The 11,819-nt window shown below is 32.5% G+C and overlaps 1 protein-coding gene across 1 annotated transcript; it reads left to right on the forward strand.

The window, feature by feature from the left end:
- The first annotated feature begins 363 nt into the window (after positions 1-363).
- Positions 364-11,356, forward strand: LOC145304447 (uncharacterized). The gene is made up of 6 exons (XM_080146326.1): positions 364-424; positions 5,482-5,542; positions 6,311-6,415; positions 7,111-7,138; positions 7,733-7,775; positions 11,295-11,356. The coding sequence occupies exons 1-6, from the start codon at positions 382-384 to the stop codon at positions 11,354-11,356; spliced, it is 342 nt and encodes a 113-aa protein (XP_080002452.1). The 5' UTR covers positions 364-381.
- The last annotated feature ends 463 nt before the right edge of the window (positions 11,357-11,819 follow it).

Here is an 11,819-nt window from a genome sequence, read left to right on the forward strand (position 1 = left end):
GCAAAGCAATTCTATAATCACAAGTCCTAAAAATGTAAGTATGTCCATAAACATTATCCTGTATCAAGCAGTTTTTCAACAAATTTACACTTACAATTTTGCTTCAACTCTTATACATTTATATTCTGATTATTCAGTTCTGACAATATATAAGTGTTAATGTCCGTTTGTCCTACAGTTTCAGTGCTTCGCTTTTATGGATGTTGTCATCCTTGTTTCATTAGTAAATTGGAACCAACCATAAAAAAAATATGACAAAAGTACCCAAAGTTTTGGTGTTTATAAAACCTTGGGTTGTCCAGTGTACTCCCCCTTTGAAGATTTTGAGGATTTTTTTACTTTATTGTAATTTTTTTCAGAAAATATTTATTACTATATAAAATGACAGCTGTGCTTGTAAACAGAAACAAAGCCCCACTTCCTGGTGAGTAACTGTACTTGTTTTATGAGCAGGAATCTTAACGGATAAGACAATGAACGATAGATTGTTGTACTACCCCAATGATGTAGAACAAAATTTTACCTTCTGTAAGATGAAATTGTTGGTTGATTTTAAGACACTGCAAGTTTGGAATTACTAAAAATTTAATGAGAGTGCCAAATGTTTTAAGTCACCGAATAAATGTTGGATGTACCAAAGTAATTTAAATTCCAATTTTCTCTCCCTTCCTATTTTTTAGTCAAATGATTGATTGGTCATTTTATGATGATTTAAAATTAGCAAATACATATCCTATGAAATCAAGATTAAGCTAAATGAATTAATTCATATAAAAAGTTGTAAATTAGAACTTTACAAACATAGAAGGAGAAGAGGGTGTCAACACCTCCTGTAACGTTGAAATTGACACCCACTCAAAGATTAACCCTTCATGACAAAACCCTGTGGACACATATGTTTCTTATATACTTCATTTAGCAACACTAGCCATTATTATGTGCAAAGATATTTTAAAGTATTCATTCAAATTTGCAATATCAAAAAATTTTTTCTAAAATAAATCTTGAAAAAGATGAAAGGTCGGATTTGAAAAGTTTGACTGTATTAAGTAATAAAATTGTGCAATAAAATGTATTTTTATGATTTAATCAAAGAAATAAAAATTTATAAAAAAAATTGCTGAGACTAAATATAAGCAAAATCTTTGTCTGCTAGAAATTCCGTTTTTAAGTTGGACGGATTAAGTCTGATTGACTATCTAGATTAACCCATTAGTGCCGAGTGCCACTTTTATGGACCGATCGAGCTGAAAATCTCAGGGAAGCTTTGTAATGGTCAAAACGGAATTCGTATTTTTTTGTTTTGCTCTAGTGGCGTGCACAGGAAAGTTGCAATAAAACCCGGTTCGGCGCGAGTAAAAAAACCTTTCGGCATTAATAACCGTTTTTGGCCCTTTTTGGTGCTTTCCCCCGGCATTAAAGCCCGTTTGCGACCTAAATACCCGGTTTTTTGGCGCGAAAAGTTAAAAATGTAATTTCTGAACGCCCAAAGTGAGATGAACACTTTTTAGAACTTTGATACGATCCGTAATTGAAAACTACACAACCTCATGTAATTGATAGAGCTACAACTAACATACAAAACAATTTATATCACATTTAAGATTTTGGCTATAGGTGCCGCCGTTTTCGGTTAAAAAAGCCCATTTCGAAGAAGTTTTAAAACTTTTGCTAATATTTGTATTGATAATAATGGGAGGGATATTGATAATGTAATTTTTGAACGTCCAAAGTGAATTATAGAGTAGCAACTATTCTAGTAGTATCAGTAATTGACAAATATATAAAAAAATATAATTTTTATTGATAAAGGAAAGACTAGAAAAGACTTATTACATATCTTTGGCCTAAAGTATTTAAAAAATATCACAAACAAAAGAATAGAATAATACAGTAATATCAAGATAACAAAAATGGCCTAAAACCATCAAATTTGCATAGAATACTGGTTAGTTACGCCCCCATCCTGTGGGGAAATGTCAAGATAAGCAAAATGGCCTGAAACCATCAAATTTACATAGAATACTGGTTAGTTACGCCCCCATCCTGAAGGCGATGACAAGATGATGGAAATGGCCTAAAACCATCATATTTACAAGTAATAATAATTGAATTTTCGTGTGTTATGCCCCCATCCTGTAGGGCTATGACAAGATAATCAAAATATAAAATAGTATTGTTTTTTTGAGAGAGAAAAAAACATATCCCGCCCCCCCTCCCCACACCTTAAAAATATTTATGTAATAAAGTCTAAACCAAGATATATCTATCTATCTGTCCATCCATCCTTTTATTTATCTATCTAACAATTGTTGATTATCATTGGGAATCTACATAAATTTATCGGCCATTGTCTTATCCCTATATATCAGTCTATCTATCTATCTATTGATCCTTTTATTTATCTATTTATCAATGATATTTATCATTGGGAAATAAAGAAATTTTTACATTTGAAGAGAATAATAAATGATAAAAAATATCTAATATATCTAATGGTTGAAAAGTTAACCCATTAGTGCCGAACCGGGCAATAAAACTTTCGGGTATTTTTACTCACGCCGAACCGGGCCTATATAGAACGTAAAAAAACGATAAAAAAATCATATAAAAAATAATAATTTGAATAAAACGAATTCACAAATGAATGTAGTTGCCAATAAACTTTAAATTTCACGAAAAAAATCACTAACTTTATTTCATAAACAAAAAAGTTAGGAGGGATATTTTAAATCACCTTGTTTTTTTTGGTTCACCCATTTTCGATGAAAGATTGTGGCCGACCTAATAGATAGAAACGCTTCTCTCTGGGGGGAATTGAAAAACAGCGCAGTAAAGGGTAGGCTCAAGCGAGCATGATGCAATCAAGAAACTGAAAACCGGTTTATTTTGGCATTTTCTGGAACCGGGCGTTAAAAGCCGGTTCGTCACTAATGGGTTAATAAATCTACTTATTTCTTCTCTTCTTAAAGTATAATAATTAGGAATCTAAAGGGATAAGACAATGGCTGATAAATTTTTGCACATACCCAATGATGATACAAAAATTACCCCTTCTTGTGATTGCAATGAATGTTTGAAACGTTTGGACACACAACTTAATGATCCAATCAATCAAAATTCACTAAGGTCCCCAAAGTTGTGAAGCTAATGAATAAGAAAACACTATTATAAAACTTTGAGGACTAGTGTAATAAACAGCCCATTGTCCACTCTCTCTCTCTCTCTCTCTCTCTGATAATAATAATATCATAAATATAGAAAATGTCTGAAGAAATAAATCTGCAATAATTTTGATTTTGCTGGCAACCTCTAGCCTCAACAAATATACATGTTGATTGTAAAACTTGAAAACAAGGATGCCAACATCCATAAAAGCAAAGCTTGACAATCCAGACGGTGGGACAAACGAACATTAACAAATGTAGAGAGCAATGAATTTAATATTCATTATTATTTAAATACAGGGGGCTTATAAAGGACATATTTGCATTTTAAGCCTTAATTATAGAGATACTTTGCTTATAACATTATACCTAATGGTCATAGGAATCTATATTAAAAAAATCATATTAAGTTTAAATTGACATACGGTCATAGAGTCACTACTTTTTCGTTAAGATCTATCCAGTCGAACGGTCGAACGGAACAACCATAAATTTAGAAATGCTTTTCTTCAAAAATTACAGAATAAAATCCCCAGTGAAAGTTTATTTGTAAGATATAGCAATACTTTGACATCTAAAGAAAATCCAAGTTAAAAGAAGTTTTTTTATCTATAATTTAAAGTAGCTTGATGTCTGTCCGTCTGTCTGTCCAAAACAACAATAAGGGGAGGGGGTTGGACTTTCATACGAGTCTTAGGGTGAAGCCCCTAGATGCTAAAGGCGAATCCGCTAGTGTTTTTATAAACCATTAACAATTACAGATAAACGCATACTTTTTTGTTATCTTAATCGTGTATATTTACATCTAATAGAGATATCAGAGGGCAGCTTTAGGCAGAAAAGATAATGGTCCAAATCCTATAATTTTTGTATAGGCTAGCCTTATTGTTAGGGTTTCCCCAGACTTTCACTAACATAGGTGCAAAGGGTATCCTAACTACTTGGTTAGCCTAAGTAATTTTTTAGGATTTTGCCAGATGTTTTAACTAAATATACCTTCTTCTTTTACTTGAATTTACTATGTAATGTATTGAGTATTCATCTGACTCCTATATTTCTAATATGGATATAGAATACGTGGATATTGAGACAGGGAAATTTTAGTCAATTTATGTTGCTCATATAGTCTTCAGATATTGGTCAATATGTTCATCCATGATCAGGGGAGGGGATGGGGACTTTATTTAATAGCCAGCTGGGAGAAATATTTTATCAGGGTATGCGAGAATCTCTGACAATCTCCATGTATTTCATATATCCATTACAATATATTACATTCTTATCATTTGTTTCCCTACATTATCAGATTGTTGTATGATACTAAGCATATCAAAAGATTTTTCCAGGGATCGGCAGCCGAGCGTCAGCAGTCTGTATAAATCACGAACCTTAACTAAATATGGCACTTGTAGCTGGACAAAGTAACTAAAAGATCAGCAATGTGACGTCATGAAAATGAGGGAGATGAAAAGAGAAGTGGAAAAGAAAACTCTTAATAATAGATGGATAACCATTCATTTTTATGACGTCACATGGCTGATTTTTTGATACACTTTGTCCAGCTACATGGCAATCTATATTTAATGAATTTTCAAAGCACCCAAACATGTTGAAGTTTGAGACTTCTTCGTGGCTACCAAACTCTGAATTTTTATGTAGATCGAGGGAAATATTTGCAATTACTTACATAGCTAAAGATACATTATCTATTTTTATGCCTTTTCTTTTTTCTCTACAAAAAAGTATCTTTTAATCTATCTTACATTAGTTCTTAACTCTTTGTTGTGGAATTCAGCTTATTTTTACCAGTGTAAAAATAAAAATTATGAAAAGATTGTTTCAGTGCCGTGACACCGTTATTTACCTTTAAAAAAGGCGATATCGGAGTGCCTCCTTCAATTTCCTCTATAAAGATGTTTTTTAATATACTTTTTTTTCAATTTGATATATAAAGGAAAATAGCTTTCGGGAAACCGTCAAAAAATTCCTCGCTAGTATTATTGGAATAAATCATATTTGACTAAATACAAACAAATATATTCACCTGATAAAATATTTTATAAGTTTAGTGCAATATACTGTCTGACAGTCAATCTAGCATAATAAATTCATTTTTGAAAAAAAGGCATTTAGTGTTCAGATCTTCCACTAATTTTTAAAAAATCAATGCTTTCTCGTCTTTCTATGTCCTTGGGGTCTTATTTCATAAAGGTACCCAAAATATTTGTCGGTGTGTGTGTATCTTATCTTATATGGGTTGGACGCATTAAAGTGTCTGACAGACCATTCTGGGGTAATATATCTATTTATTTAGGAATTGTGAATGAACTGGAAAACACAACAAGTAACTTCACAAGACATTTCACATGCAGAACAGGAATATTGCAATTATATATAGCATTTACAGGGATCTTTAGGGATAAGACGATGGATGATATTCTGAATAATCACCATTGGAGGGAGGGGACATGGGGCCTATTTATTAAACTTGTCCCAAAAAAATTATATAACGTTTTCTAATCGTTGGCTTAACAACTTTGAATTTTGATTGGGCGGTTAATTAAGTTGAGTGTCAATCACTAATTGTAATCTTATACAGAAGGGATAATTTTGTGTTCATCATTGGGTATGTACATAAATTTATTAGTCATTGTCTTATCCCTTTAAATCCCTGATGTTGACCCCTAATTATGATAAACAAAATTATCACACCTGTAGATTAAAATTATTAGTTGGACACAACTTGTCCGGAATCAACCAGTAAAAAACTCCATACAAATACCCAAGGTTTTTGAGCCAGGTAAAATGGTTATAAAACTTTGGGTACAAGTGTAATTAACAGTCCGTTGTCACCACCCCCCTCGATAGCTTATCGAAAATGTTTGGACTTTGATAACTGGAGTGTTATATTTCTTTTAAAGGGGAGGCGGGGGTGGGGGGGGGGGGGGGGAGAATGAACCATCTACATTTAATTTTAGTTTTAAAAATAATTTTTTTCCATGGACGATTTTTCTTTGGAGTGTGAAGGAACCATCCTCCTTGAGAATTTCAAACCTTCCCTGTAAAGAAGAAGAGACAGTCAGACATCCTGTTACATTAATGTAAGGAATATAATAAGCATTGTAATAAACGCTGACGCGAATAGACGCGGAATCCGAAACTATGATCCTGTTTTTCCTTGCCAGCCTCGGGATCTTCGCCAACACTGTCCTCATGCTCACAATTATCCTCAAGTCAAGGCTCAGAAGGTAAAAATTCATTTTCGCTTTATTAGAACTGGTTATGAGCCATTTCGGCTTGATTAGAACTGGTTCTTAGCAATTTCTGCTGAATTAGAACTGGTTCTGATCCATTTTCGCTAGATTAGAACTGGTTTTGAGCCATTTCCGCTGGATTAGAACTGGTTCTGAGACATTTTTGCTGGATTATAACTAGTTCTGATACATTTTCGCTGAATTAGAACTAGTTCTTACCAATATCTGATGGATTAGAACTGGTTCTGAGTTATTTCCTCTAGATTAGAACTGGTTCTGAGCCATTTTTGCTGGATTAGTACTGGTTCTTAGTAATTTTTGCTGAATCAAAACTGATTCTTAGTTATTACCGCAGTATTAAAACTGGTTCTGATCCATTTCCGATGGATTAGAACATGTTCTGAGCCATTTGCGCTGGATTAGAACTGGTTCTTAGCAATTTCTGTTGGATTAGAACTGGTTCTGATCCATTTGCGCTGGATTAGAACTGGTTCTTAGCAACTTCTGCTGGAATAGAACTGGTTCTGATAAATTTTCGCTGGGTTAGAACTAATTCTTAGGTATAAAGTAAAAAAGTAAAGCAAAATATGGAGAAAAAAACAAAAAAATATTTCTAAATTTATTTTAGTGTTCAAAAAAAACTTCTTGTTTTGATCTTAAATTACTTTTCAAATAAATTATTTTTTCAGATGGAATCAAGGACTTGTTTTTCACCAGGTACCTTTAACATTTTTAAACAAGGATGAAAACATAACTAAATAGCAAAGCACAAAATCAACGGACAAACGGGCAGAGCATAAGTTCACTGGTCATAAAAATAGAAGGAATAAAAAGAAAGAGCAAGAAGGCTATAAGAGAGTGATATAAAATAAAAAAAAAACTTCATTTATTTTTTGTAGTATAACCAACAGATCTATTGTATAGATGTATATACACATAACTTCCGCCCTCCCTTATTTAATTTTCGTCTGCTAGCGAATTGTTTCTTGCTACTTGGCTGTGTTAATATCCCCGACACCATTGGTTGATTCACAAAGACCCAATTGAGAGTCAGCCCAAGGACATTGTGATGGAGAGATACAATTATTAAACCCTTTCTCACTCTAATGTTTTTATTCTAACCGACAAATTTTCGGACCAAGTAAGTTTTATACTGGTTGATATTTAAAAAGGGGTATCCTCACCAAAATAAATCAACAGTTTATGTTAATAAGCAGCTGAGTAAATTCCATTTAACCCATAGCATTACAGACTGACGGACAGAGACAAAAATCTATAGATCTGCAACTAAAAAAAAACTTTTATTTTTAGGCTTTGGTGGATTGTCTACGCTCAACTCTTTTGATCCCAATGGGTAATTAATTTATATTATTATAATAGCGGTTGCGTCTCTAGCATCTAGGAGGCTCTGTACTTGAAGGGGCAGAGTAAGGCTGAAAAAAACAGCTTTAAACCGTCCTAAGACTTAAATCTGAAAATAAAATAGCCTAAAACCATCACAGGATCTAGGCGAAGCTCACCTAAAATTGAGAACCAAATTGGTTCATTAGCTATCTTAAACAAAAAACCTTGCTGTTTCATATAATAGGATTACCAACAACAATGATGTCCATTTGTAGCGAACAATATTTACTTATTTAAGTAAAAGGATGTCTTATTGTCTGTCTCTGTGTCTAAGAAAAACTTTAGCATTCTCAAAGCTGCCTGGAATACAATTTTTAACAGGAAAGATTTTACTTTATTTCTTGGTTTAGTATTGAAATGTTCATTCATTCGATAGTGACGACCTCCGGAGTTTGTCGTCTTTGTTGCTCCGACATAAGGTTTTTGGTACCTAGGGAATTTCACACGAGCACGACAAGAACACCTGAGAAGAGACCCCTCTCGTACAGATAGTTAACAAGGATGCTAACATCCATAAAAGCAAAGCTATGAAACGGTAGAACAAACAAACACTTGTAGTGTCAGAACTGATTAATTAGAATATAAATATATAGAAGTTGAAACAAAATTGTAAGTAAAGTTGTTGAAATTTGGGATACTGTTTATGGGCATACTTACATTTTTAGAAATTAATTATAGAGATGCTTAGCTTACAACATTGTACCTTTTGGTATTAGGAATCAGTATTCCAAAGTTAAATAGGACAATTATAACATACAGAATGTTTTGTCAAAAAAGGAAAAAATCAGTATTTTTTAATTGACGTACGGACTTCCTGGTAATGTTTATAGAGTTGCTACGCTTCCTAAATCGTACCTAATTGTTATTGGAATCATCATGCAAAGTTTGAAATCGAAAATCGAATATTTTGAGAAAATCATAGATTCTAAAAATATTGGATAAAAATTAAAAATAGATGTATAAATAAATACCTTTACTTTTAAATAATATAAGTCTGTTAAATAATTGTAAATGTGAAAATCTAAAATTCCATGAAAGTTAGGGATAGTGCAACTGAAGAATAATTAGTTTACCTCCAGTTAAATATGAACTTTAATTAAGTTATGTTATTAATATTAATTTTTATGGAAAAGTAACAAGATGTTTAGCTCTGTGTATGAAGAGAAAGATCTTGATAACCGATGAACCAATATGGTTCTTCTTTACAATAAAGCTTTCTCTAGGTTCGTTAGGGGTTAACAACTATCCTAAGACATTATTCATCTTGAAGTGCTATATCCTTGTATGTCTAGTGAAATCCAAATAATATGGTCTCATATTATATCTGAAATGAAAATTCGCTTTCTTCAGAGAAAAAAGAACTGGGAAAAAAATATTTATATATACTCATTTAACTTACATAATAGTTATATGTTTTTTAAGCTTGAAAAGCTTTCCTTTTTGTCCCAGGAATCGCTATGTAAAAATTATGAAAATGTTTTTATTTCTGACCATTTCACTATTACTTTGTAGTTGCTAACTTGCTCCACATCGTTATAGGAATCTTTTTACAATATACAAGCTTTAACCGCCTATATTTAAGCCATCGCCTAACATTTTGATGATTTCCTAAGTTCCTGAAACCCCCCCCCCCATGGCCCCCCTCTATTTTATATATAAGGGAGATGGGTTTGTTTTTCTTATACCCAACCCCCGCAGGGCTACCAATTACACAATATATAACCTAACCTAACCTGACCTAAATGAAAATTTATTTTCAATTTTGTTTGAAAATTTTTCCATTTCTGTCTGCTTCCCAAGAATGATATGAAGATTAGACTGTCAAAAAAGTAATCTTAAATCTAACATACAGATTACATCTTAAGGTCCAAGTATTCTCAATATTAAATGGTGTAATAGAACAAACAATTGCAAATAAAGAAAAATTTTGTACATTAAAAATGACCAATGATAGGCCAATGCACTTACTAAATTACCAATTGAAGGCCATTATACATTTTAATGTACAAATGGTAGGCCAGTATCACGGCATTTTATAGCCACTATAAAAAGCTTTTTTAAATGTTCATTAAATAATTAAGTACAGTTTTCAAATTTCACAGGAGATAGTACAATGAACGATAGATTGATGTACATCTCCAATGATAATAAACAGATTAACTCCTACTCTAGAAACATTTATTGGTTGAAAAGTTTGGACACTATACAATTATTTTGAAGCAACTAATCACAATTTAATTTAAAAGTTTGGGTACCAACAGTCCTAACTCCCCTCCCCTCCTAACTTAAACTTTTACCCACTTTATTGTTAAAAGCTCACTCTTTTTTGCCCCAAGCCAGAAATCATCTTAAAACAAATGGAAACCTTGTTGTGTTCTGATCGTACAAACTAACGACACAAACGAATATGTAAGAGAAATGTATTTAGATATAAGCATTTTAAGGTTACACTTCTTTACTATTGACTTTTTCCATGTGTTATATAGTTTTTGTTGAATCAGTGTGAAAGATTTAGAGGGGTTTTCCATGAAAGAGCCTTGTTGCGCCAAAAACCCATCTCCCACCCTCCTTGTTTTGAAATATTTTAATTAAATTATTTAGGCATAGAGAAAAATTCCTTATTTCATTATTTTCAAAACTAGGTGGGGGAGGGGTTAGCGCTCAATAGACACTTTGAGGAAAAGTACTGATTGAGTATATTTGTGCAAATGTAACCTATTTAACCTGAAATAGAAAATATTCCCAATTTTATAACTTGTGCATTCATTTTATTGTGTAACTTCCAAAATAGCAAAAAAAGAAGTGCAAAAAATCAAATAAACTTTTACATGTTTAAAATGATTTCAGAAGCAAAATTATTTCAGCCAATTTCGAGATAAACCTGGACAGTCGAGTAATTTAAACGGATAAGTTATAAAAAGGTTGATGTTTGATAGTTTATTGTTGGTGATCTAGTGTAGGTTTTGTTATATTCAACATAGGCTATCCCAAGTTTATGGCAATGCTAGGCACTTACAATCAGCTTATAACTTCAAATAAATTAAAAGACAAAAGATCACAATACCTATATGTAATTTTCAGCTGTCGTTGGATGCAACAATAGAATTGACGACTTCTTTATCTGCCCTCCAAAGATTATTTTAGATTTATATCGCTTGTTGGCTTTACCTTATTCCTGACTGTCAGTACCAAGAAACATGTTTAATAAAAATCAAATGCTATTTTAAATTCAAACTGTCATTAATTACGTATGCTATATTTGACTGTCAAACAATGAGATTACCTTCTGTCTGATTGAATTATATGCTACACCTACTGATACTGTGATGTCTTTTAAACTATTTTTAGGGGGTGGGTATAAACCACACTCAAAAAAATTTCATTTTAAATATAAAGAGTGGAGTCACAGAATTCTAAATGATGGAAACTTGTCCAATTATTTTAATAATCTATTTCTTTTTTATTTCAGGAATTTCAATTATGGGATGTCAGCCAATAAACAAGGAACTTATTTACATTATTAAAAACTAGCAGTTATGCTCCCAGAGGGCTCTGGGGGCTCTTGAGGTGGGGGGTAGGCTGATGGTGACCCCCCCCCCCCCCCTCCCTTAAATTTTTGGTTGGTGTTACCCGTGTAAAATAGTTATTAAATTTCGAGGCAACGCCAATGTAAAAAAAAAAATAATAGCTTTTTATAGGTTATTTTAGGTTAGGTTAAGTTAGATTGGGTTAGAATATTGCCCCACAGGTTTAGGCAGTTGGTCCCACAGGGTTAGAGCCCCCCACAGGGCTAGAAATAGGAGAAAAGCTACTGTTAAAAATACAAAGAATCGCCCCTTAAGGTGCGTGTTGCCACGAAAGAGACTATACCCGTTATTTTTTATTTAAAATAGTTTAAAAACATTTTCTTATGGCCTTATTATCGAAAAAATATAATCTACGGCCATATCAAAAGAAATAGTTATTTGTCGCATTATAGTATTATAGACAGCTT

Source organism: Acartia tonsa, chromosome 13 (genome assembly GCF_053477335.1).
Source record: "Acartia tonsa isolate MP-2025a chromosome 13, ASM5347733v1, whole genome shotgun sequence".
Classification (NCBI taxonomy): Eukaryota; Metazoa; Arthropoda; class Copepoda; order Calanoida; family Acartiidae; genus Acartia; species Acartia tonsa.